Source organism: Temnothorax nylanderi, unplaced genomic scaffold, assembly GCF_030848795.1.
Source record: "Temnothorax nylanderi isolate EJ_2023f unplaced genomic scaffold, tnyl_v1.0 TNYL_tig0031_pilon, whole genome shotgun sequence".
In the NCBI taxonomy this organism is placed as follows: Eukaryota; Metazoa; Arthropoda; class Insecta; order Hymenoptera; family Formicidae; genus Temnothorax; species Temnothorax nylanderi.
Window position 1 is genome coordinate 239921 of NW_027249093.1, and position 27194 is coordinate 267114.

General features: G+C 44.8%; 2 protein-coding genes and 1 long non-coding RNA gene across 3 annotated transcripts in view; 2 read left to right on the forward strand and 1 right to left on the reverse strand.

Annotated features, from left to right (window-relative positions):
* The window catches only part of LOC139770574 (uncharacterized), a 38675-nt gene extending 15408 nt beyond the window's left edge, over positions 1 to 23267 (forward strand). Inside the window, exon 4 of the long non-coding RNA XR_011717784.1 lies at positions 23134 to 23267. This is a non-coding gene — a long non-coding RNA (uncharacterized lncRNA). The remainder of the gene's footprint in view (positions 1 to 23133) is intronic.
* Positions 987 to 26790, reverse strand: LOC139770543 (uncharacterized). Its single transcript, XM_071702547.1, has 27 exons — positions 26486 to 26790; positions 24073 to 24459; positions 23684 to 23971; positions 21592 to 23385; positions 15873 to 16037; positions 14938 to 15123; positions 14654 to 14830; positions 14414 to 14579; positions 13669 to 13780; positions 13448 to 13574; positions 12452 to 12503; positions 12189 to 12361; positions 11909 to 12090; positions 11674 to 11818; positions 11224 to 11390; positions 11003 to 11153; positions 10597 to 10817; positions 6088 to 6206; positions 5107 to 5378; positions 4126 to 4572; positions 3684 to 3905; positions 3508 to 3609; positions 3252 to 3421; positions 2910 to 3105; positions 2663 to 2811; positions 2424 to 2582; positions 987 to 2325 (listed from the first exon to the last, which is right to left on the reverse strand). Exons 2-27 carry the CDS (start codon positions 24316 to 24318, stop codon positions 2205 to 2207), a joined length of 6309 nt encoding a protein of 2102 aa, XP_071558648.1. The 5' UTR covers positions 24319 to 24459; positions 26486 to 26790; the 3' UTR covers positions 987 to 2204.
* On the forward strand, positions 18407 to 21550 carry LOC139770562 (carbohydrate sulfotransferase 11). The gene is made up of 5 exons (XM_071702591.1): positions 18407 to 19356; positions 19433 to 19581; positions 19693 to 20024; positions 20195 to 20394; positions 20548 to 21550. The coding sequence occupies exons 1-5, from the start codon at positions 19099 to 19101 to the stop codon at positions 20776 to 20778; spliced, it is 1170 nt and encodes a 389-aa protein (XP_071558692.1). The 5' UTR covers positions 18407 to 19098; the 3' UTR covers positions 20779 to 21550.
* Positions 26791 to 27194: the final 404 nt, after the last annotated feature.

Below are 27194 nucleotides of genomic sequence, written 5' to 3' on the forward strand. Positions count from 1 at the left end.
ATCTCGTCGCCGTCGTATGTTACTGTCGCGTTTAACCAAGGAAGATTTTGCCACGAGACCGCATTGCCGTCAAACGAGAGATGTGGCGTTTGCACTATCAATCTTTCGGCGAGCGATTTTTCACCTGGCGATCAAGGTCGTAAGAATTATCTTGAGTGCGGTGTGTGTCTCGGTCTCGCTTTCCCCGTTTCGACGTGATAAATAGCAATTTACCTAGCAATATCGGCATTAGATCGAGAGTGCAAAAACCAATCACGCTTGATGAAGTCGATGTCTGCTGCGGGGCGACCGCTGTTACTTTCTTCTTCGACTCCGCGGCTGATCCGGCGGAATCGGGCATACGTTGATCTTGAGCATCGCACGTTACCTTTACTGACGAAGCAACGAGCATACGATTTACCGCAATCGGAATAATTAATTATTCTTACTGATATAAGATCATGAAATATTTCTTGGTATGGATCCAAATACATCGCGACGTGGAAGAGCTTGAGTTCCTTACTTAAAATCGGCGTTGATACGATTGGATCCGTGCTATTACGGTCGTTAACTATAAATGAAAATTCGACCGCGAAATTGACGTCGTAAATTTGCGGCGGTTCCTTGAAACCCGGATCGATAATGAGAGGAATACTTTCTCCGAGCACTACGTCATTATGCATCACGACGAACGATACGCCAGTTTCTTCTTTCACCGTCTGTCTCATAAAAGTGAATTTTCTCATGATTACGATGTAGCATTGAACTGTAGCATGCGAATGGAAAACTTACAATATTTTCAATGGATTCTATCATTATTTTGATGCTCCTTTTAATTGGCTCATCTTGAACCGAAGGCTCTTCCATTTTGATATATAAAGATATATAATATCGAAAATATATTTCTCTGCTAGTCTACTAACTTTTATTTAAACGATGAAAAGGATTTAAGTTTCGATTTTTTTTTGCGAGTTTAATAAAATAACCTTCATGTACTTTAATAGTAATAGAGTCGATAGTCGCGATTTTATTTTCAATTGTTTGTCGATACCTTGACTTTGAAGGACTGAATACATTTTATCGTGGTATTATGCCTATTATGGATATCAAAATTTCGTTGCGATTAAAAAGATCGATGTGGTATAACAATAGTAATTTTATTTATCAATAGTATGTGTACGTGCTTTCAATAATAAGCAATTATCTTCGTATAACGATATATATATGCATATAAATTATTATTTATATAAATACGAGTTAATCTCTGATATACGATACTAAAGGACAGTTTAGAAATCAGAGTCGAATCGGACAGAGACTCTTTCTATATAATTTTTCTCATAAAACAAATTCTAAACTTCCAGCACCTGGTATTTTTCTATAAAATTTATAGACGCTCTCTGATATTTTTTCTTATATTTCCAAAATATATCAGAGAGTAACAATCCAATTTACAACAAAAAGAAAATAATATGGTACTAACGAATGTAAACTTTCGACATGAAAGCATTAGCGATTTCGAAATAGACTCATTGCCGTCAGCAATGAACTCCTTTCCTCAAGGAAATCCATGTATATATTTTTCTCTTCCTGCAACTCGTTAATGTAGAGTTGGTGAAGACAACGTTCTTTACTCTCTTCGAGACACGTGGCAATTTACGTCACGTCGACGATACACTTCGCGAACACTACAATGTAATTGAGCTACGATTGCGATTGCGTAATTTACGATCACCGACGTGAAGGCACTATAGTTTTCCAAATACGCTTACGCCGAAGCGCATCCTTTATACAATCGTATAAAAAATTATTATACATGCGTATATATGTATTAAAGTTACAAGTATCAAAACTTCGTCGCGCAATAAATCCGGCGATGAAAAACAAGATCGAAGTCGTGATACGACGATGGGGACGCTTTTCCTCAGGATTTATCTCATACTTTTCTCGATTCTTGATCACCGAAATCACATCTCTCGCTCCATTTAATTTTGAAAAGGGAAATGTACAGTGCGGGGGGGAGAGAGAGAGAAGCTATTTATACGACTCCTTGTCGATATCTTTCTCGGCTTATACGTTGTAGAAAATTCATGTCTATGCCGTAAACTGGCTTCTAACTGATTGTAAAAACATCCTGCGTGATAAACAGTCTTTTGGGATAGTCCAAGCAGCGGTAAGACAACGGTTAGATTACATTACGCAGATTTAATCGACAGAATGATCGACTACAGGGTCTTCATGGTTTTGTCGATGTGTCTTAATGTCGTTTCGGGGACCGCATCCGTCAACGCTTTTCGAAAGCCCTCGCAACGGGTCAGCCGCCGAAACATCCTTTTCGCGTGGTTCCTGAAAATTCAAACTCGCCATTACGATCATTATAATCGATTTCACGCGCGGACGTGAGAATCTACAATATATTACAAGGAGCTTAAGAGTTCGCTTACCTCGCGTCTAGATTTCCATCCATCAACAACTTTGCGCCCGCGTTCAGCAACTTGTCCTTTACGTCGCGCGATAGGATCATAATATGTTCAGGCCCGATGCGATCGGTGATGTCCGACAACAGTCGTGCGGTCGCCGCGCGAACGATAGCATTTTGATGACTGAATAATCGCAATCGAGAGATTAGTTTTGTCGCGCGAAAAAAACGTTCTCCAATCGCAACTCGGAACCGCGGACTTACCTCGCTCCCCGAAGTACGACGATACAGATGGTTTTATGGGGCGGAAGATATTGCATCATCTGATCCAGGGCTGCGTTGCTGTCCGCTCGAAGAAATCGATTCGTATCAGCCGTTCTGTGAAGCAACGGTCCAGCTATGTCGTCCAAATCCTATGAGGAGAAGAATACATGAGGCGTTCAGTAAAATATAGAAATACTTGAATCCCTTTATGCGGAATAACGTTACGCTTGGCTTGATTGATATCTACCTGATCGATACCCCGGATTTGAGAACTGAAGACATCGACGGCGGCGAGACACGCGGCCCGTGCCACTTGCGAGCGAAGATTCTTTATGTGTCGTCCCAGAAGCCTTCCCAGCGTTCCGGCCGCGCAGACGTCCAAGCCCTCCGGATGCTGCTTCGAGATCTGAGACAGGGCTTTCAGACCCTTCATCGTTACTTCCCTGGAAATGTAGGAAATAAATGTTGAATAGAAAGTTCATTGTTCTTTTTGACAGACGATGAATGATAGAGATGATGATTTGTGCAATATATACGCGAACTCGCGACGATATCGAAGATAGTGATTTTACAAAGTCAATTCACGCACCAGTCTTTAGTCTCAAGCTGCGTAAAGCACTGCTGTACCATCCGCTTGACTTTTTCCGAGGGCTTCTCCACAGCTCTTTTATTGGAAGGCATTCGACATCTACTGGTACTGCGCACCGGTACTTTCGAGGGCATCCTTCTACGCGACTCGACATCTTCTGCAGGCTCAGACTGCGAGAGAGATTCCGCAAACGTTATTTGTTTATTGTAATAAAAAGTTCTACAATATGGAAATTTCTCCTTGCCATAAATCATACCTCGATCTTCAATATCCCTGGTTCCGTATTCGTTTCGCTCGCGCTGTCTTTACTTTGTCTGTCCTCCAAAGTATCGTTCACGCTGGATTCTTCTTCCGTGGACTAGAACCATAATTTAATCTCAGTCAGAGTGGCCTTTAATAGGCAGACTGATCATAAAAGCATATATGTCTTACCTCCTGAGTGTTAATCTTATTACGCGGATTAGCATTTTCGACGCTTCTCGCGTACTCGACGGTTTCGTGAGAATGGGGCCTCGACGCGATGATAATCGCCGGTGAATCACCGGTCATGCTGATGTCTATGGGAGGGTGGCCAACGGTGTCCAACGATTGAACGGAAGCATCCTCGTCAGGTACTATGGAAGCGATTATTCTCTCCTCGCTGAAATCCTCGGTCTGGGATCCGAAAGATTGAACGTTAAGTAAAAGAAATTTATTATTCTACTATCGAGTAAATTTATCATTTCGAAACAATTGTGTTAATCTGATTTAACACGATCTAAAAAGCGCGACGGTCGCACGTTCCACTTGCAATTATAATTATCAATGGCACGCGACAGAAACGCAGCTCCTTCGTATGTTCGTACGTTTTCTCTGTGATTTATTATTTACTGACCAAATTGCGCGAACCGCAGCGAGAACTCCGCTTGGTCGGCAAGTTGGAAATTGGCGAGTGGTGAGCGCTGTGATTAGGCGACAGATACAGCGATTCCGATTTCTTGGGGCTCACCGCAGCCTTCGATTGTAGCGATTCCCTGAATGCCTTCGTGTCCTCGTAGGGTAGAATCCGCTCGTTCGGCAACGCGGACACGATGGACCTCCTTCGCGCGCTTGACCTGTCGTTCTCCGGCTGCTCGGGCACGCCGGAGCTGCTCTCCGTGCTTCTGTTGCAGTTCTCGTCCACGCCGATTAGCTCGTTGTGATTCGAATGCCTTGAAATCGATCCGATTCGACTCGTTGTTTTCATGTCATCCTCGCTGCTCCATTCTTTCGACGCCTCGTCCACGGTCGGTGCCTTTGCCGTTTCGATCCGGTATTCCACTTTGTTGGTATCCAGCGGCGTCTAAAATTATTCGAGAAAGTTTATTCGTCGGATTATATATGTGTCGAATTATTTCAAATCACATTTGAAGAAAAAACCGAAGAAGAATATCTGATACAAATATTATTTGAGATCGCATTCGATTCAATGAAATCTCCTCGTATTAAACACATTTCAATGGCGATGGCATTTTTCTGCGGACATAAGGTTTCATATTATTGTATGTAAAATTAAAAAAGGGAGTGCAGCTTTTTAAAAGAATGTCTGTTAAATAGATATGTAGCTGAACAACTTCTCATCTAATTTCTCAGCAGGCTCTATTTTGTCTCTAATCTAACATTTAATTACCGTGATATTTAATGTTGGAAAATAAAATGTTGCGTCAAATGACCGACTCCGGTTAAGCTTTCGCTGAAGAAGTAACGACTCCAAATATGCGAAAAAGTCTATTATTGATTTATTCTTCGTCGGTGGTGGGCCCTGTATATGTAAAGATTGCGATTTGCAAGATGGATTTGTCAGCAGTTCGAGGAGAAAAGAGCGACGATTTCTTACGAAAAAGGAATCGACGTCGTCGCGAGTGCCGCTCTGGTGATTCGTCGTCTGTTGCGTGATAATGTCGAACGCCGGATCGCCGGCGTCCCGGCTAAGCGGGGTCGACGATCCGCTGTTGTCATTGCCAATGTAATCTCGCAGCGTCGCGTCCTGGCCTTCCCCTCGTCCCGGCCGATCGTGCCTGGAAACGTCGGACGACGAGCTGCTCGCGCTTTTCGGACGACTTTCGCGCGCGCCGAAATTGTTGCCGATTGAGAAGGAACGCATAAACTCTGGGGATTCAGAAAGTTCAGAGGCATTACAGTACACGTGTTCGCCGAAGACGATCAAACGTCATCGTCGTCCAACTCTCGCTTAGCGTTTAAAAAATCATTATTCTTAGCATGAGGATATTCGTGGCTCTCTCAGTCCGCCTGCAAGTCTGCGAATATCGCGAGCGTGGGTGGACGCTAATTTTAATATTTTGCAATTTGAAAAATGGGATGGGCTATCGATCTGACTTTTTCGCTGCAGCACGACATTCGATCGTACCTTAGACTTGACCAGCGGAATATTGATTACCGCGGCCGGCGCGTCAGCTAGGCCCTAAGCTCTATATGCATGCACAACGACGAGGTGAAGAACCTCTCGTTCCATTTCGCTGTGTCTCCAGCCGCGCGCTTCGGCCGCGGGACACCGAAAGTCCGTATTTCATTTTATTTACCGTTCGATACCTCTATCTCTTTTTCGAGGAACGTTGAGATCACGAATTCTTTCGGCACAGATGTGCGATCCGGTGTATCATATCTAATCAAGTACCGTGGAAGATACACAACAGTCTTCGAAAAGTGGTTAATCTTTTGATAATAATATTTTTTAATTTAATCGAAAGTAAACGCAGGTGACGTAACTCGATTAAACATCGAAAGAAAAATTAAATTGAAAATATCGGAACGTCTTGCGGTCGTGGCGAACGTTTTCGGGAAGGACGGGACTGCGTACCTTGGTACCGCGACTCCTCCTTGTTCGAGCCCTGCACGTGGTAGCCCTTCGCCTCGGGCGAAAAGTGACGTCTGTTCCGCGCGTTGTATTCCTCCTCGTTCACCGTCGTCGCCTTATCACTGCAAGAGATGCAAAAATAGAAATCGGCTCGGAAGTAATTTCGCATGCGGCCGCATTAATGTTTCAGTAACAACGGGGTTGGCGCGCAAAACGGTATTTTCACGTGAGCTTTAGTTGCTTATCCGCATGTTTATAAGCTGAAACACACGTCGGTATTCCGAAGTATCGCGAATATCATGCACGTAAATAAAACAGCGCGAGCGTCACGTAAGGCCCGCTGTCCTTCGAACTTAATTGGCCGATTTTCCAATCGAGCTCAAGCTCGATGAGCTTTTCTCAAGTTAAGGCATCACCTTTTGTCTCGTGGGTTCCGATATCAAGCATTATTTTACATTTTCCGCGACTCACGCGACTCTTTCCTTCTCTTCGATCGATATTGTATCTATTTTTCTCATGAAGAATGGAGTATTACGTCCATCGACAGCGCTTTCGCGGCTTTCAATATTAATCCACTGTTATACGTCTATTATTAAATCACGCTATATCTTTCATCCCCCCTTCCCCTTCGAATTCGATCCGCGAGATGGTATCAACGTACACCGTGTCGCTGTTTCGGTTCAACCTCAAGGCGATGACCGGCGTCGTCGCCGTGGTGATGATGGTCGAGACGGACGCGTTGTCGTCCCCGTCGTCGTCGCGGCCGACGCCGACCGACTTCCTGCACCGGAAGACGCACGGGCAGCAAAACAGGACGGCATTGGAGAACGTGTGCTCGGTGGACCTGCTCGCCGGTCGTACCTCGCCGACGACGGCACCGTTCTCCTCCTTCATCTCGATCGGCCGCGCGCAGGACTTGAAGATCATCCCGCGACGCCCCGTCGACGGTTCCGGTCGAGAGTTCTCGGTCGCGGCCGCGAAACGCGCTTGGTCTCACCCGACAGACTGACCCCCGGGGTAGGCGAGCGCGACGTCATGGTTTCGAGCGACTTGTTGCTGTCCTATCCCATAATCGTTATACCCATATTCGCGAATTACGAGAACATCCGTCTTTTTATATGAATATAGAAAGTTTTGTCGTCCAACTGGACTCTGTTCCAAATGTTACTGCATCTATCAGTGTTTTCAACTCGATTCTTTAATCTCTGAGCCTTTTTCTCTTTTATTTAATTTTATTTCTAATATTTTTTATTATTCAGGAGAGGAGGGAATTAATATTGTATTATGTATTGCATGACGGGATGATACACGAGTGGAGAAGGTTAAATGTTGCCCCGTCTCGACCTTTCGCAATAAGAACGATAAAAGCAAATAAGTGCGCGAGCTCCGAAGAATCAATCGATACTAATGACAATTTCAAGCATCGGCGAACACGCCCTTCTACCACCGAATCGTCCCGTGCGTCGCGACGTGTGTGCGAGATCGATGCGTCGGAATGTCCCGAACTGCGAAACGCGCGCAGAAACGCGAGAGATCGAGCTGCAGATTAGTTATCGATCAGGTGTCCAAGGGGCTCGTGTTTCGAAAAACATTACGCCCCCGTCCTGCCTGCGAATCCACTCGTTCTCATCCATATCCCACGTATTATTTCACTCGCTCCTGCGTTAATCATTCCCATCTCCGGATATCTCAAAACTGTTTAATTTAATAAGTATGAGATTATACGACCGTGTAAGATATACAATCAAACAAAGGGAAAAACGCCGTAATCGGTCAGGACTGGATCTTGCTTGTCCGAATAATATATTAATTCTTGAGTGACTTTTTACGTACAATTCTTTTGCCCTGGCAGGGTAAAAAGTCACCGCAGGTAAAAAGTCACTCAAGAATTAATATATTATTCGGACAGGCAAGATCCAGCCCTGACCGATTACGGCGTTTTTCCCTTTGTTTAATTCAATTTAATTTAATTTTTCTTTTACGTACTACTCGGTGCAACTTTACGACACTCTTCGATACAGCTCGAGAGACGCGTTAAGTCGCCACACATTCCCGCGAATCAATTGAATTCGCAATTATTCTACGACTGTCGCGTGCGGCATGTCGAACTAGCGACAATTCGATCGAGATTGCAATGCTCATCGCGCTGCCATCCGCAGGTGGCAACTTTTCAAGGGCCGCAAGGGCGAGCCTTGCGTAACGCGAGCAGCCGTGCGAAATCCACGTGTCGTCCACGAACACGCACAACACACGCTCGGTGCACTCGCTGTCGACTCTCGCTGTCATCCAATTTAAATGACGGAGGTCGATGACACGCGCGTGTAACGTTGAACGGGCTCAATTGGCTCGTCCCCGTATTTTCTCGCGATGAATCTCGTACGAGGAGCGAGAAGGAACGACGAGCGCGAACGAGGACCATGTTCGACGACAAGGACGCATACTTAATTGCGAGGGACACGCGCTCATAACAGACGACGACGTACGCACGACTGTAGCGGAGACGGTGAGCGTCCCGACGCTGACCGCTGCCACCGCCACCCCCACGTCGTCCCCGCCCCGTGTCCGTTCGCCCCCCCTTCGACCTCCCGACCTGCTTCTTTTTAACCGCAAAGAAGAGGGCGAAGGAATACGGACGAAAAATCGTGATGCGAATCCAATTTCTTTTTTGGAAGAAAAAAAGAAATACAGTGGAACGAGGGATGAAAGATGCACGAATGGAAAACGAGTACGGAGTAAATAAGGAATTTGAGATATAAGTATAGCAGTTGTAACGCGAACGTGTAATATTAAATATTTAATTTGGATAGATAAAATATGATGAGCTTTGACGAATCTTCTTGTCCATCGAGGACATTTTCTTACGTTTCTACGAAGACTCAGATACCACGCTCTTTCGAAACCCCCTCACGAGACTTATAAACCAGGCTGACCATAACTCACCCTTCTCCCCTTACGTGGTCACGAAAGAAGGGTTGCCGGAGTCATGCGATCCGAGTAAAACGCGGTTAAAGGAGGTTGAAGCAGATGCCAACCGCATTTGTCGCTTTCCTCCACAGGTCTTGGAGTCTACTCCAAGTTCTTTATAATATCAAGGAGATTTTAAGATCACGATTATAAGATTACAAGATCAAGGTATTGTTAAAATTGTAATTTTAGGTTCCATCTCATTGATATGCGAAGGACGAAATTGTTACTCATTCATAAATTAATTCTCGGTGGAAATTGATTCTAATTGCACGCGAAATTCCCGATTGTCTCATCAGTTTAGTCATGCAATTTCTCTCGCGAAAAATCGATGCGGCATTTCGAAGAAATCAACAGTGAATCAGAGCTTTAAGAAATTCTTTTTTTGCTCTCGGAGAGAAATTCCTTTATTTTTCGTAGCGCGAATGCAAATTCGGGCGGTTTGGAATTATTGGGAAAGCCGATTTTTCGCGATTTATCGAAGCGTCTTCTTCGACGTTCGCTGTTATAACGGATACTCGGGGATATTGAATAGCAATCAGTGGCTGCGTGCCGGCTTAGACGTAAAATATTCAGCAAGGAGGAATGGACGATAGCGCGGCAAGGCGTTTCGACAATATACAATGGTCCCGCATGTTGTAACACGCTATGCACGCAGCACCCGCGTCGTTAATGCCCGTTGCACTCCCGGGCGCTGCGAATTTCGAGTTGTATAATTTCTACACGGAAGACGACCGAGGTATTTTTCTATCGTGCGGCACGCGCGCCTTCCTTCGTCTTCCTCCGTGTTTTCCTTTTTAATTTTATCGATTAGCTGATTCGACCGGTCAGAATTAGCCCGCCCGCGATACGGTGGCCGGTGGCACGCTTCGCGAGCCTTCACGAGCACGCGTTAAATGTTAAGCCGCAATTCTCGCGATCTCGATGGGATAACTGGACGGAAAAGTCGCGCGTTTATATAAATTTAGAGCTGATCGGAGTTTTATATCGGCTGTAAAAATCGCCGGCATGCAAGGCATTTCACCGACCTAAAATCCGTCGCTCTATCGGCGATTTGGATCTTGCTACACGAGCTAAGTTGTATGAAGAATAATGTGTGTCACGCGGGGAGATCGCGATTATGCGAAATACGAGGTCGCGCACCTTGCGCGGCCGGGGTGTGCTATTAAGACCGCCATTACAACTTAAACTATTATCTCAAGCGTGTGGTATCTTTAAAACTGACAGTCTCCAATAATTTTGTTCCTTTAGCCGCGCGAATCGTCGCAGGTCACATTTTAGAAACCTGTTTATTTATTTGGAATCTAAAGCTTACAAGCTCCGGTGGGCGACGTTTACGCATATCATTTCGCGTGATCGATACGTCGCGCGTCGGCATCTCGCTCGCAAGTTATTTTAAGACCGAATCGATCCTGTCTGGGATTTTGCTGGAGCGTTTAAGAAAAAATGAAATAAATAAAGAGAAAAGAAAGAGGAAAAATTCGGCCAGCGATCGCGTGCCGACGCGATTTTATTTCGAACATTCAACCTCGTGGAGCGAAGACTCACATGTCGTACATCGACGCGGCGTGAAATCTGTTGGAAGCCAGTTTGACGAACTGCCGCGATCGGTGGAGCTGCGACGGGGATAACGACCGCAGCCTCCGACGATGAGGATTGGTGAAGTTTTCCGAAAAGGTACGGTCGTTCTCCTGCGGACCCGACGAGATTAGATCCATCTCGGTTCTCGGCTGCGCCGTTGTCGCATCCTTCGCCCTACGATCCTTGGGCTGCGACGGTTTAAAAATATCAATATTTAGAAACAGTCAGACCCGCGCGAGAGCGCCGAATTTGAAACTTTTAAATTCGGAATTAAAAGGCTTGAATCTTAGAATTAAGATTCACGTCTAAAAACTCCGACGGTTTATTTCAGCAATCGTAAAGTTAAAAAAACGGAGCGATAAGATTTACTTACCCGGTACATTGCGTTCCTATCGTTATCTGCAGATACTTGCGGATTCAGATTCTGAGAGTCTTGATACATGCGAGTCGGTGGAGCGGTTCGTAACGGCCGATACGCATTTCTATCCGTGAGTTTTCTTTGGCGCTCCTGAATTGAGTTGTAGCTGTAAAAGCAAAGATCAGTTGTATGGAAAGTTGTTTTCTCGGCCAAAATATTGCTTCTGAAAGACTCACGTCTCGACAAGTGTTTGTTGCTGCATATTTCTGGACGACGAACGTCGACGTCCTCCTGCGCAATTCGAATTCTCGTTCTCGTCCGTAAATTTATCGGTGTCCACGAATCTGCCGTAACTGTGCGAATTATCATCCGAAAAGATTGCCTCTCTGCTCCCTGCGATATCCTGCAGAACCGTAAACGTAATTGCGACTTTTGTATTTTTACCTACGCAGGATCGATTATTACATTCAATATTTAGGTTTAACTGTATTTAATTTAATATTGCAGTTGATATTATACGGTAGTTGATATTACAGTTTAGTTAATTTAATACTTGAAGAAAAATTGTGATATGTAAAAAGAAAAAGAAATAATTGGCGTTTAAAATTTTTATCGGAATTGTAAAGTTTTTATAAAAATTTTTCGTCGATGGAGAACGAGGGAATAATTTAGAATATTTAGCTTACACTGTATTCCCTGTTCGTTGTTCCTAAAGCTTTCATGTAAGAGGGTGGTCGGTAAGCGCTAGAATGCGAATCAAATGTCTGATTCAAAATCTGACTCTCTTCTTGTTGAAAACGTTTTCGCCGTTGATATATAGCCGCGTATGACCTGTGCACACACAATTAATGCAACATATTAATTTAGTTCTTAAGAAATAAATGGCCGTTTTCTTATTATGAGGCTACCAAAGATGCTCACCCGACATTCTCCTGTCGCAAATTTATCCGATTTCTATTGCTGTCTAACACGTCCGTTTGTTTCCGCGAATTGGAATTGACATGTTCCAAGTTGAGGGATCTTTCACGATTTTGCGATGTTATTTTGGGACGCTCGCGCGTTGACAATACCGGAATCCTGGATTCTCCTCTAACAGTGCTTTCCTGCAAAGACACACATATTTTATGATATAATTTTGGCGTAAATTAAGCATGAGCGACTAAAAATAATTTAATATTCCATATCGTTATGAGAGTCTTGCCTTTTCTTTAGCAACTTCATTAACGTCTCTGCGATTTTGCGCTTTTTGCTCAAAATTGTCAGAAATTTCTCTGTGACTCTTAACATCCGTCCCAACAAAATCGTACTGATTTGATGAAGCGTAAAATGATCGCAGTTGCTCCTCGAATCTTAAATTGGCATTTGAAGGCACTCCTGGAAAATTTGAATCAACTTTTCAAATCTCTGTTAGATTTAATTAGACCCGCAATTAGTTAGAATAAGATTCGGGAGAGATTGCATTACCCGCATTTACGTTTCGTCCATTCAGTCCCTTTATCTCATTTTCATTGCCGTTCTGTAACAAAAAGAAAAATACTCGCTTAAATACGACATTGAGCCTGCATAAATCGCGCGATACTCTAACCTGCGATGTCTCTGACAAACACGTGGCCTCTAAGCGCGACATAATCGTTACGAAATTTTATTTCGAGGCACGGACGCTCATGTGTAAAAAAAAATCAAAAATGAGAAATTGGAATAACCTATTATCCTGAGAATATTTTGGGTTTCATGTCGCGACACACGTCTTCGAGCTTGATTTAAGAAACAAACGAATTCTACGTGCTGTTGACATATCGTAAAATATTAAATTTTTGAAAGTCCTTAGCAACATTTTCTTTCACGACATATCGGCGACCTTATAAAACTTAACGGTCTTAAATATTCGTTCGACGATATTAACCAAGACGCAAATGCAAATTGTGAAAATATGATGTTATTGAATCACGCAGGGACTTGGTGCCTTCCGTGCTTAAAGCCCCTTACTCATAATTCACACTTGAGAAATACTTACGAACGTTCGCGGTGATATGCAAAATAAAAGCTTGAGAGAAAAGATGTATTATTCTGTCGCTACTTCCTATACTTCGTTGTGTATTTGATATTTGCAATGCAAAGCCGATATCTCGATGAGTAACAACAATGACATTGAAAAAGTAACGCACGATATAACGCGCCGTATTTAATGAGAAATCAATAATACTTCTCACGTGTAAAATAACATTACTAGTACTAATACCTCTGAGAATTGTTTAATAATCACGCCAATCTGGATACTCTTTACCGAACGTGAAACGCGTAAAAATATACGCATCGCAAAATCACCGCGATATAAAATAAGGAATTTAAGTATTATTAATTAATCTTTCTTTACATTATTAATGAGAACTGATCTTCTCTATATATACACACTCGTACATAGACGAGAGGAGATAATGGAAAATATGCGATCCAACTTACGTTAATCTGCGAGGCCAGCATCTGCCAGGCCGTTGATTGCTCAGTCTTGGATTGCAATCCGACACCCAGCGCGACAAGATTTGGTCTCTCTATCCATGGACTTTCGCGATTATTCAAGATTTCGTTTCTAAAATAACATTTCAGGCAATTTTAGGCGAATATACATACATATACGAGTTTCCTCGAACAGTTGCGTGACAATCAATTCTCTGAGCTATTACCTGGATGCTCTTCCCTGTGCCGATCTGGACGTGGCAATAATCTGGCCTCTGGTACGACCGGTACCAGGCGAGACTGAACCGCTTCCCGCCACGATCCAATCGACGTCGGGACCTACGAGAAATTGACGTCTCGTAAAAATCGAACATACATTTTGAGTAAATATATATACACGCAAGAAAACATGTAGAAATTTTTCCTCTTTGCCATTTTTTTAAGTAAAAATTCTTAGCCGTGGAAAAGGTTCTACACGTTTTCTTGCATTACGTCCAAAATGAATATGTAAATGTATGCCGCGCTTTTAGAGAAAGAGAGAAAAGACGTAATATGTGTAGTTAACGAGAATGGGCTTTATGATACATATGCGGATAATCATGTAATATCTCAAACTTCGCGTTTTACATCAAATTGTCACGCGATATTGTGATTGCTTTCAAATGTCTATTAAAAATCCAAGCACTGCGTGATTTTCTCCACACAGGTAGAAGAATTAACTTAAAATATTGACTACGCTCCCCGAGGTGTTGTTATGTTGTATAACATCTTCTAATCATTAAATCTATTCATATTATAAAATTTCAAACTTTATTACAGTGAATAATGATAGAGTGAAGTTTTCATAATAACGCGACTTTCGTACAATACAGTCTTCGTCGGAGTACCGGCGTGAGACTCGTGTATTTTGTCGTGAGATTTTATCTGCGCGGGTGCACTATGCTTCGCTCGCTTATTCTCGGTTGTTATTACCAGTAGCGATCTGAACAGTCGGTGAAATGTGCAAACCGTACACCACGAGGCCATCGGCCGACACCAGGGGTAGTGACTTCCTGGCCAGTCGCGCTCTGATGGCGGCTACCATCGCCTCGACGTCGGGGCTTCCCTCGCCCGCCCGTCTTGCCGCCTCGAGAACTTCCTACGAACGTGATCGAACGTTATTTCGCCCTCAAAGCCGGAGAGTCGAGACGCTCGAAATTAAGACAGGTTTACCTCAGGATCGTAGATCTGTCCTAAAACAGCCAGGGTGTCGAGCGCGGCCTGGCGTACTCTACGCCGACGATCCGCGACCATCGTCGCCACTCGGCTGGCCACGGTTTCCAGCTTGAACTCGGTGCTCGGGAACGTCACCAGTGAGAAGATCAGCAGCTGCAGCGCATTCTCTCTCGTCTGCGAGAGAAAAGTGATCTTAACGTCCGTTCGGTTTCGCACGATGTTTCTTCGCGATAGAATGATCTCGTGACGAAAATGACCGCGAATTAACGCGCTTTAATTACCTTGGCGTTTCGAGCGCTCAGACAATGTGGCTGCAGCAATTGTTCCAGGAGCAAGCTGGGCTTGAGCCGTAGCATCGCGATCCGAGCGAGCTGCGCCGCGGCTGGACCACCCTGTCTAGCCAGGCCCCAGGCCAGCTGCGGCAATTTCTTTCTCAGCGCGTTTTCCGAGACCCCGGCGACCACCACCTGTAATGTAAAGTAGGTAGGTTCTAAAAACACGCGCGCGCGGAAGCGTATAGTTCTAAGAAAGTTGAACAACATAAGCTTTATACACGCGTCATGCACCTTTGGTATTATAAAAAAAAAGTTACGGAACGAGTTACAGAATTGTGTTCCCTTTCCGTCGCGCTAAAAGTATCGTCTATGTCTACGCAACTCTCACGTGGTGGATATACGTGTCGTAGGTGTCCTTGCTGCTCGCGTTTAAAACTTGTAACTCGAGTAACTTTAAACGGATCTAGGCCTGAGAATGCGGATATAGGCTGGATTCGAGGAGCGCGCTATTAGCGCTATTTGCTTATTCTATCCTTGTTTTACACCTGATGAGTGATAAAGATAGAATGATGCAATAGCGCTAATAGCGCGCTCCCCGAACGCAGCCATCGATATCGTAAGCTCCGAAGAGTCCGAAGGAATCTCGCGGCACCGAAACTTTCAGCGAACGTACTTTAAAGGCCTCGTGTAACGATTTCAAGAAGACTAAGAGAAGTGCCGAAGGCTCCCGAAATTCAAGCTCGCTTTGAAAGAGACTTTTTTAGACATCGAGGTCATATTAAGGGATGTCGAAGTTTACGATCTGACGAGACACCGTCTCATTTTATCGCGCGGGATATATATTACGTAATAACAAGGCTCGCGCGGCGACTGGCGATGAATTAGCCGAGATCTCGGTGCATTTAAGGGCGATCTTGAGGTGCGAGAAGTTACGAGCTCACCTTCGCTACCGCCAAGCCGGCGGCGGCCACCCGGCAGCTCCTTTCGCCGCCGAGCACCGCATGCAAGAGCGATCCTAATCGCGACTCTATCGCGATCAGCGCCGAGGACGTCCGCAGAGCCGACGCGACCCTCTCCAAGCCTCGGACACGCGCTCGCCAATCGTCCTGGAAAGATATCAGACGAAAGGATTGAGATCTCTGCGACGCGTCATACACCGTAACTGTCAAATTATCCCTCCGTCGCGACATTTTATTAGTTACACTTTGACTGACGTTGTCAAGTATCTGATCTGAGCGAGAAAAATAAATGGTATTATTTTATTTTAATTGCGTGAGAAGAAAGAAATTTTTATTTATGTAAGTATATACGACTACTTTGATTTTTATTAGAGAAAGTTTCGGGAGAAAAATGTCAGTTTGCGGTTTGCGCACTGAAATGTTTGAGGAATAAAAGTTTATTTTGTCGTAAAGGAGGATCGATTTCACCGAATTGTTTCATTCTTCTATCCGTGCAATCGTCTCGCGTGCACATGCAAATGATTTCTCCCAACAATTACACGTGATAAGAATAAGCCGCATTTATCTGGCTGTTCTCGGGATTAACTGGTCAAATACTTGAGTATCTAATCGCTAAGCGATTTAATCGCGTTTTAATCTACACTTTAATCGCACATGTGAGTCATCTCTAGTCACGTGTGTATACATATATTTGTAAGTCTTAAACGCGCAATTTTCTTCTGCTTCGTTTCCTTAATAAGAATAAATCAGGGCAAGAGAATTTCCTATGCGGGAGGTCCGATTACGAAGTGAGCAGTGTCGCTAGAAATTCACGAGTCGGCATTATTGATCGTCGCAGCGGAATTGAACGCAATGCATCCGCATTCTCACCGTGCATTTCTATATCGAGCTCTATAACCGTGTAATCGATACGGAACTTCTCATTAATATTTTTTTTTTCTTTCACACATTTCTCACGGCCGTGCGTGATTACTTCCTCGATTCTTTTAACGTTCTCGCTCGCGCCTTTTCGAAGACGCGTTTTCGTGCCGACGGGGGGGTTGAGATCAGGGAACAAAGCGCGACGAATCTAAGAGAGAATAATGAAGCATTATTTACCCGATATATCTACCTACTTGCACCACGATGAATCAGAAGAGAACAGTCTGAAAATTGCACTTACAGCCACGTCGGTGCAACGCGACGGGTACAATTGCCGGGCGAGATTTGCATATACACGCGGGAATGACGCCTTCCTGGACCTGAACGACGCGGCACGCAACACGTGCCTAATTATTTTCTTGCGGCTTACCGCATGCGTTTTCCCCTCCCTTACGCGCTCGTCCGCGACGTAACGATCCGCGAGGTAGATCTCTCCCGTCGTTTTTCACCCGCGGAATATTCATACGGGCGCCGATATCAGCCGCCTTGGCGAGTCGTATCTTGGCGCGGCATGGCACACATGGCGTACGTTCGCGCGCGTAAACCCGATTTTACTTTGATTGTAAAAAAAGAAGAGCAGAAGCGACGTTATTTATCGGCGTTTTTTTTTTCATAAATTAATTAGAAAGTAGAAGCCACGTTCTCGAAGAATTTTTGCATCTCTCGTAAATGTTGGACGTTGAAATCAGATGCGAATGAGTGCGAACGAACGCGAACAAACAACTTGCTTCAATTAATCGCGAGTACTCAACAGCGACGCCATTCGCGCTTGAAACAAGTGTTTGTTCGCGCTTGGTTTGTGTCTTGGTTTGGCTCGACGTTATTCCGAAATTATCGCGCTTTCGCGATTTAATTGTGAAGAATAGCGACCACAGAAAGGAGTGACAATAAAGCACTTATATTTTCGTCTGGAAAATCCTGCTTCTGTAACAATTTAATTCGCAAATTTAATTTCCGAGATATTTCGGTAAAAAGAAATGGATTCTCATTGTTAAATTCTTAGTATCAAATTATAGATACTCAATTTGAGTAATTTTTAACCATTCCTACAGGTCGCCACTGCTCCTGCTCCATATGTCGTTAATTTAACTAAAACGATGTTAATTTAACTAAACTAATAGAGTTAAAATAATAAATTTCGACGCACATGGTGGTCAAAAATAACAAAATGTTATTTAACTCCACCCAGGTAGCAGTCTAAAGACATCTTAATGACGTTTTATTGTTGTTAGAGACGTCATTAAGACATTATTAAAACGTCATTTGACGTCACTCTGCTATCTGGGCAAGGTATTGGTTTAAATTTCACCCTTTAATATTTAATAGGGTGGAGAATCGACTCTGCATCGGACTCTAAAGCACCTAGTTCGAGTGAGATAGAACCCGCAGGTGACATCGCGGATCAATTATGCAGCGTAATATCACGTTGCGAAAAGTCAGAGCCGGGAAATAATATGCGCATGTATATATATTGTGTATATATGTACACATTTCCTTTTTCGCGGGATTGCGGCAAACGACGTCTCACGGAAATCGATCGTGTGACATCGGTATTTATTTTCACAGGCCTCTTTTCACAGACGCGCGTCGACGAGGTCGCACGTGCATTCATAAAAAGGTCTAGTGCAGCGACCTTGATGTTACTCGCTGAATGAACATACAGCGGCACTTGTGACCGTGCTGATCGTTGCTGGAACTTCAGTCATATATTAGCACCGCGAGTACGATGTTTCCTCACAGATTTAGCAGCATATTATATCATTATAGCTGATCAGCTCTTTGAAATCGATTTTATCGTCCGTATTGACTTGAGGTCTCTATCGGTGCGACGCACCGTTTGAACAGCTGAGCTAACGGAATTAGTATGCTAGAGCGAACGGGGATTCTTCGGCCGTGACGTTCCCCACTCGAGGTTCAGGAGTGGATTTATTCACCGGACCGATTCACCCATTTTTCTTTCTCGTTAAAATCAATTAAAATGAAATAAGAAGCTTTGTAGAGGAAAGATTGAAACAGAGCTACATAACTTTGGCACGCTTTTAACATCCACAACCAATGTTGGACATTACGAGACATTTGAGGAAATGATACACTTTATTGTGCGAAGCACTGGATTCAATGTGGGCCGGCAGACTCGTCCAAGTTATAAGAAAAACGATGAAATAATAGTACTTTGCTCCAATCGTTTGGTACCAATTGCTTGGGGCTGGCAGTACTTTAGATCCATCACTGTCGGGAAACGGTGCACGAAACCGGTAGGTCGGTGCCTCGGCAGAAGGCCGAGAGAATGTTCGTCCCGTGGGTTTTAGAAAAATCTGTTGACGGTCCTGACAAGTCGCGAGCGAAGGATACACCGGGCGATACATTCGCGAGTCTGCGAGCCGCGCCGACGATCATGTCGCGGCAACGGAAACGCGCACTCTTTCGGATACTTCAAATCGCTGTCTGTCTCGGAGTCGTTTCCTTGACGCTGAAGCTGTCTCTCGCCGTTATCGGCGACGAGAGCAGACCTCTTCCCACCGATGACGATCTGAGAAAGCTGATGGTGAGTCACACGGTTGTCCGTCGAGTTTCAAGTTCAAATTTCAAGATCAAGTATAATTCTGGACCGTTTATCTTAGATCGAGGCCGAGGTGGACAACACGTGGCGATCATTGAACGTCGATAGAGTGTGTAAAAAATATAACTTAGGATTTTATCGAAAGCTCGCCGACAACTCGCCGTTCAAACACCCTCCCGCGCCGCAGTACACCGTCTTCTACATGGACAGGTTCGTAAAAAAAAAGAAAGAAAGAAAGAAAGAAAGAAAGAAGAAAAATACTTTGACCGTTAACGGTCACTGAGAAGTCAAGGTATCCACAAGACGACAATTCCTGCGCAGAGTACACAACATATCGTACTGTCCGGTGTACAAAGCCGGCACCACGACCTGGCTCTACAATCTCTGCCTGTTGATGAACGTGCCCGAGGAGACGTTAAACAGCGGCAAGGAGCAGCTGTCGACCATCGCCAGGAGGGCGATACCGGAACTCGAGTATCCCGAGGCCGATCGCGTTCTAAACACGAGCAGAAAGCTGCTGGTCGTGCGGCATCCGTTCGAGAGGCTGCTGAGCGCCTATCGCGACAAACTGGAGAACTCCGTCGCCGGACGGGAACATGGGACGCTTCACTTCTATCGCAAGCACGGGGCCAAGATCGTGCGAAAGTATCGCAGTAAGTTCACGGGAAGAAGAGAAGGCAAACGCGCGCGCCGATTAAAAGTCCCTTTAACCGTTGGAGAACGGATTTATTTTCGCTATTAAGTTTTAAATCTCGGGAGCGTGTCGAATATATTTCAATTTTATGAGATAAGAGGAACGGCGACGGACTCGGTGAACTTTCAGAGAAAAATTTCACGCAACCACGACCGGATCAGGTGATCCGACGTGAGGGTGTACCGCCGCCGGCCGGAGTGGAACCGACCTTCCGCGAGTTCGTCGATTACATGATCGAGACTGACCTAGGCAGTTACGGCGACGATCATTGGATGCCGTATTATCTCTTCTGTACGCCGTGCCTCGTCAAGTACGACATTATCGCGAAGGTATCCAAAAGCGCTAATTGTCGCGATTTCCTGTCATTTCGCATTAAATATCTATGCGGAAACGTACGTTAGATCGGTGCATTGAAATTTCCAACGAAAATTCATATCGGTGATTATTTTAGAATTTTCCTAGGACGTTAATTAATTTTGCAGGTGGAATCGCTGTGGCGAGATCAGGTATACGCGATCAATAAATTAGGATTGCAGGATAGGATCAAGCCCAGGTGGAGGCATAGTAATAGTTACGCTAACGCCTCCAAGATATACTTCAGCCAGTTGAACCGAGCGATGGTGCAGAGATTATACGAGAAGCTGAAGCTGGATTTCGAGCTGTTCGATTATTCGCCCGATGTTTACTACGAATATGCTACGTCCATCGATTAATTATTATCAATCAAGTGTAACGAGCTCTGCGTCGGCAGCATGTCAAGGAGGATTTTGTAATAATACATTCATCGTGTTTCGAACGTTGACGTCAAGATTGGCGCAAAGAGCGGACATCTCGTTCGTGAGATTTAAAAAAAAAAAGAGAAAAATATGTTAAGCCTGTACGCTCGCACACACGTAATCCTGATAATTGATGGAGCTTAAATCACGTTACGTCACGCGACGAACTTTTGTCGACGACGAAAATCGATCGACCTACTTCTCACCATGCCTAATGTATCGGGCTTGTCCTAAAGTCAAGGGTCCTCGAGTGGACGCGTTAATCGTCAAGGATCGCGACAACCCGAAGCAGGGCATTACCCTGCTGACACGCGGCAGGAACGGTGCCGGATGAATCACGCGCGAATTTCTTCAAAGAAATACCGAAACGTCACAATTTTTCCCCGTGACACGCCGAAGGCTATGGATCCAGTTGAAATTAGCTGGATCGATTTTTATAACTTCAAAGATTAACCCTTCTTTGCAATTCGAATTATCTAAACAGCTACACATATATAATCCGACATTAAATATTAATACCATCTTTAATCAGCTTATCTGACGTAATACTATTCGGGAAATTTTAGTAATGATACCAAAAATATAATTTATGATTATAAGTTTCTAGGATTGTACGCGCAAAGTGTTGCATTTATCAAGAAATGCATTTACGCTAAGTTTATTATAAAAAAAGTAATTTATGTTGTATGCGATAAACGCGAATGAAATACTCGGTGTATTTATTAACCCCGGAAATATTCGACCTCTCACCTTGTTGTGCAGGTCGTCCAACACCTCCTGGCCGACCAACCCCAATTCCTCCCAGCTAGGTTCCTGCGGTTTACCCTCGCCCTCGCTGCTGCTACAAGTGACACTTCCGTTCCCTTCCGACGCGTTTCCCTCCTTTCTGTCATGCTGATTGCGCCACTCCTTTCGCCCCTCGCTGTCGCTGTCCCTAACAAAGTCCTTGCCGTCGCTGTATTTCACGACGGTCACCGCACGATCGTCCGTAATCGTGCCGAAGGTACGCACGTCCCGTTCGTCGTCGTCGTCGTTGTCGTCGTCGTCGTCGATGATGAAGTCGATTAGACGATCTATTTTCGCATTGCACTCGTTAACCGGCGACCCGAACGGGAAACTGTTGGACCTGCGAGAGAAGCTGTTGCTCGACGACTTTTGCTCGTTCAATCCCTTCTCCAACTCGTCGTCCTTATTTTCTCGGGGCGTCTTCTTCCGTTCTGGACTGGATGACTTCATCGCTGTGTAATTCCTCTCTCCCGAGGTAACTTCAGGAACATTGCTTCTATCCGAGCCAATCGTGTCCGCGTGATCGTCTTTCGCAAGGATCGCTTGTTCCCCCTTTGAAAGCACGTTCTTCGAGGCTTCTGTCACTGCAACCTGAGCTGACTTAGACACGTCGTTTTCGTCCTGGCTCTTCGATAGTTCATGTTCACTACTTGCTGACGGCGGAGCAGTCTGAACTAACGTGATTTCTTCTCTCTTCGATATTTCGTTAACTTCTTGCGAGCTACTAGTTACGCGAGGAACTTCATTTTCTGAAATCGCTTCACCGCTCCTTCGAGCTTTCTTCGCGTTCTTGGTCTCTTCCGTTGTCGAACTGATGACGATGAGAGGGCTGCTCGTCCTCGTCAGGATGCTCTTCTTGGGGCTCAGCTGCGCGTTGTGCGTGTACTCTCTCTTGGGACTGCTGGACGCCGACCTGGAAGCTCTCCTCGATCCCCGCTTCTCCGCGTGAGGACTGCAGGGTTGCGACGACGGCCGTCTCCTCGTTTCCGGCATCTTGGTGGCCGGCGACACCGGAAGCGGGATCCTCGTCTTGGGCGTTATCTCGATCGACTCCGTCTCGTCGCTGTCGGGTGTCCGCAGCTTGACGATCTCGCCGCCGAAGTGGACGCGTCTGGGGGTTTTGCGTTTGTCGGCGGATGACGGATCCTCGACGATCCCGTGCTTCGCACTTTCCCGCCCCTCGTTATCCTCGCTGTCATCGTCGTCCTTCTCCTCCAGAATCGTCATCGTGATGGCCGTCTCCTCGTTGAACTTGATCTCGGTTTCCAGAACGACTCTCGAAGGTGGTATCGCGCCTCCGGCATTCGGCGTCTCGTCCTCTTCCTCGGCGATACCGGAAGTATCGCTGTCGCTGTCCCAGGATTTGTCAAAGTCGCGTTCTTTCGTGTTAGCCTTCATGATATCCTGCGTGCGGTTCTTCTCTTGCTTCTTCTTGTTCGGCTTGATGTTATAGATTTTGTTGAGGACATCGATGTTCTTCTTAAATTTGTCGTCGTAATCCGCCAGGTAGCTACCGAATTCTTCTTCGCCGACCGCGTCACGGATCTTCATGAGAGACTTCAGAACGGCCTCCTGATGTGGTACCTGGACCAAGCGCGCGGCGAAAGCGACGGTGGCGTCCTTGAGGACCTGCGTCGTCGGGGGAGGACTGTTGGAGGACGGAAAGAGCAGCAGAGGTGCGCTCAGGATCACGCCCGTCGTCACGTTTGTCTGAAACGGATTATGAGCGTCCGGGCGATTCAAGCCGTCGTAAAGGATCTGGAATAAATGGAAGCGTTTCTTGATAAAGCTAATCGATTCATTATCTTCGTAAAAATTAAATATCCACTGGAAAATTTTTATAAACTTGCATAGCATTTCGATTTGAATTTAGAAGCATCGCGCTTCACAAATTTATTCATAGAGAAGAATCGTCATCGTAATATTATGAAAAAATGTCTTGGCAAATTTCTTAATTAGGAAAATGAAATGTTTGGATCAAGAAGGATGATAAATGTAGATTTAATAAAAAGCTACAGCTGAAAAGAAATTTTTTAAATGCATTGAGGACGTTTACGTTTTTGACCATGTTTTCTCTGTTAGGGCTGTGAACCAGGTAGACCCGCAGCGTGTCCAGAGCGCCCTTACGAACCGCCGGCGCCGGATGTCCTAAATTATTGATCAGCTCCGGCACCACCGGTTGCATGACCTTGTCAACGACATCGGCGTTCAGCGTCGGCAGAACGTCCATCAGCACCCGCAGGGCGTGCTGGCGCACCTCCCACTCCGGATCCCGAAGCCTCTCGGAGATCTCGACGAAGGTGGCCTGCGTGTCGACCTCGGACGGGAATCTCCGCGTCCGCACCTGGCCAGAGACGATCAGCTTGTCAAATTTATTCGCGTCCAAAGGGGAAAGCTAACGTAAAAACGTAAGTGGTATAAAATACTCCCGAATATGTGGCGCACCACGTGTTCCCAAAGAGGCGTCAGCTGTATCGTTTGTCCGGACGGCGGGGCGGACGTCATCCTACGTCGCGGTTGACGATGACGGCCACCTCGTCGCGCGGACGAGCCGTTGGCCTCCGGTAAGGTCGGCCTGGGGTCGTAGCTCGACGGCGGCCGAGCGACGGGAAGCGGCGCGGGGTCTTCCTGGGGCTGCGGCGGCCCCGCATCTGTCGATCCTGTCATAGATGACGACAAGCAGCCGGACATATCCCCCTACGTCTCGTCCCTCGGGAACCACCGATTCTCCGTCATCATCTCCCGCGAATCCGGCTCCTCACCGTTCATCGATGGTCCCAGTGGCATATATATATATATATATGTATGCGCGGTCGCCACGCTAAAGTAAAACTGCATGAAATTGCAAGAAATTGATGTACTCTCGCCCTTTACCTTTGAACTTTAGGATTAATATTCGCGTCCCTCCTCCGTATATCTTCCTACACAAATTTACGCGGAAAAAAACGTCTCTGGCAGGAAGGTCTTCTTAAAATTATTAGAGGCAGAAAAAGGGGTTGATAGCAGCGTAATGGTAATGATAGTAATACCGAAGGAAACGATAAATCGATTCTTATTACGAAATTAACTAACTAGGATTGTAAAGACCGGATATGCTGACATAAGGGTATGCCAATTTAACGATCGACACGTAATGCCGAGGCTTAAAAATTGCAGCGAATGCGCAGTCCCAGACGCGGAGTCGCCGGAGCTTCCACTGCTGATTCAAAACGCGAAATGTAAAATCTGTTTAAGTTCCACTAAAGCGCTCCTCCTCCTCCGTCGTGTTTACAAGTATATTGGATTGTGACGTCGAGAGAAGCCGCACCGATGCGGAAACATGCAACTCGCATCTAAATTGCGTCTCGCTTTAATATTACATCCGATATTGCTCGAATGAAAAAAAAAAACGTTCTTTTAAACGTCTGTCAAGTCACCCCGCAGTACCTGACTACCTTTATGACTTCCTTCGGAATCGACGGTGAATGACTGACGTTTATTTTGCTTCCGGGGTGTTATCATGCGCGATTGACGTCGCAAAGACAGCTGTCGCTGTCAAAGAGGCAACGCGAGCTTGTCTCGTATTCTCTGCGGACGAGTGGTATCACTTTCCGAGACGAATTGCATATTTCATCAACGCGATTGTCTCGTAAATAAGGAAAATCAGTCAAAATACATCGCGACGACGACATCGAATCGTTTTCCGTCTCTTTACTTTTCGTACTTATACTTCCGCGAATGTATCATATATCCTGAAAACACACGCCTTTCGCACGGGAGTAAAACCTCGTCTGATCCTCGTCGTTGACCCGTCTGATCCCGATCGCCGAGAGACGATGATAGTGTTTAAACATTATTAACGTTAAAATACGCGCTGCGTCGACATCACGCGGACCGATATTTTTAAGAAAAGCGGGGTAAAAGCCTCGCGAGAGGGAAGTCGCCAAGTTTATCGTTAAATCTCTCACGACATGAACCCCATGTAAAAAAGTAGCACACACGAAACGCGATTGCATAATACGAAGAGAAACGTGCTCTTTATATTTCTTCGAAACATGCTTGATAATAATTAAAATATTCGTGCTTGAAAAAAAATAACTTTTCGGACAATTGAAGATAACGAGTTGTGCTTGAGATTAATCATAAGATTATCATAAGATTATGTCCTACTTAGTCTGTTCCTATTGTCGCTGTTTCTAATAATTTACGGAATTAAAATTAAAGAATACAGAAAGGAGTTGAACTTTGGAAACGTCCTCAGATTTTTAAGATTTGTAATTGAGCTCACAGAAATTAATTTTTTTAACTTTTATTTCTTTAAAAACATGAAAACAGATTTCTTGAATTACTCACAAAATTACTTTATAAATCAGACACATTTTTAAAAATATTTCATGTATAATAGTCTTCTAATGTAATAAGAAAAAGAGAGAAGAGAAAGCAGATTATAAAAATAAAGTTTTATAACTTGCAAGTTATGAAAAACAAAAAGGATATATTTCTAAAATATCTAAATATTTCTATTTCAAAAACTTCAGAAATATTAAACATGTATTTTCACAACTTCATTGAGATTTTTAAGACACTTGATCAATCGATGTCTCTCAATCAAAAGTATCGCAACCGCGAAAATGTGACTTTTTGGAAGAATTATTTGTACCTCTAAAGCTTGATCGTGAAGAATTGCAAAGGCCGAAATCTCAACAAAAGTTTACAACCATAATGAAAGAAGATGAGTACAAGAAAAAAAATCCTACTGATAAAATAACGAAAGAAAAACGGTCGGCAAACACCTGAGAGTGCAATTGCGTTACTTATCGTCGGTGCACTTTGGCAAGTTATCGTAACTAATTGCGAGTTATCGTAATTAAGAGCTTACTTTATGTGAGGCGGCGATGGAACGCGCGGGCACACTCGACCGCGGCCGGCATGTGACTATCGCCACCGCGTTCTCCATCGGGGAAGGAACTGCTTCGCAGTTAATATCGACCACCCCCGGCCGTCCTCCCACCTTGGCGAGAATCGTCTTATACTTTACAGCGAGCCGTAGCGTTGCAAGTGCCTTGACAGAGGTACCGGGAGAAATAAATCATCGTCAAAGTATCCTCGCGCGAAAAGATAGGGACGAGCCGTGAAGAATGTTTTCTTTTTTTCACGTTCCAGCGAATCGTTTTTCACATTCCACGGTGCGTAAAATAATATCAATCGGATGGAAAATAAATGTAGAAGCGATCTCGAATTGCGACAATAGTTTATCATGACGTTTTCGGCGTTATTTTGGAAATTAGGTTTGAAGGTAACACGTTGCACAACATCTCTCTCGTTACCTTCAAACATAATTTCCAGCACATGTTTAGTTGCCAAAGCTCTGACGAGCTATATCCGTTTGTCCAATATTTGCAATGCGCCGATCTTGCTTTACCGAGTCTGATCAATCGCTTCATTATTCAATCCAAGTCAAGTTTCTTCTCTTTCGAATGAGGGGAACGTCCTTCCTCTTGATAATTTCTCTTCCCATCGATCCGAATGTCATCCCAGCATTATCCGTTGTAAGGAACGATTAACGGAAGAAAATATTTATCTCGATT

Excerpts from the sequence above, each read along its gene's own strand:
- LOC139770562 (XM_071702591.1), top strand. The coding sequence starts at position 19,099 with ATGTTCGTCCCGTGGGTTTTAGAAAAATCTGTTGACGGTCCTGACAAG. Across the intron at positions 19,357-19,432 it reads ACGATCTGAGAAAGCTGATG|ATCGAGGCCGAGGTGGACAA; the intron begins GTGAGTCACACG and ends CGTTTATCTTAG. Across the intron at positions 20,025-20,194 it reads GATCGTGCGAAAGTATCGCA|AGAAAAATTTCACGCAACCA; the intron begins GTAAGTTCACGG and ends GTGAACTTTCAG.
- LOC139770543 (XM_071702547.1), bottom strand. The coding sequence starts at position 24,318 with ATGTCCGGCTGCTTGTCGTCATCTATGACAGGATCGACAGATGCGGGG. Across the intron at positions 23,386-23,683 it reads GAGAAAACATGGTCAAAAAC|ATCCTTTACGACGGCTTGAA; the intron begins GTAAACGTCCTC and ends CATTTATTCCAG. Across the intron at positions 11,391-11,673 it reads CAACGAACAGGGAATACAGT|GATATCGCAGGGAGCAGAGA; the intron begins GTAAGCTAAATA and ends ACGGTTCTGCAG.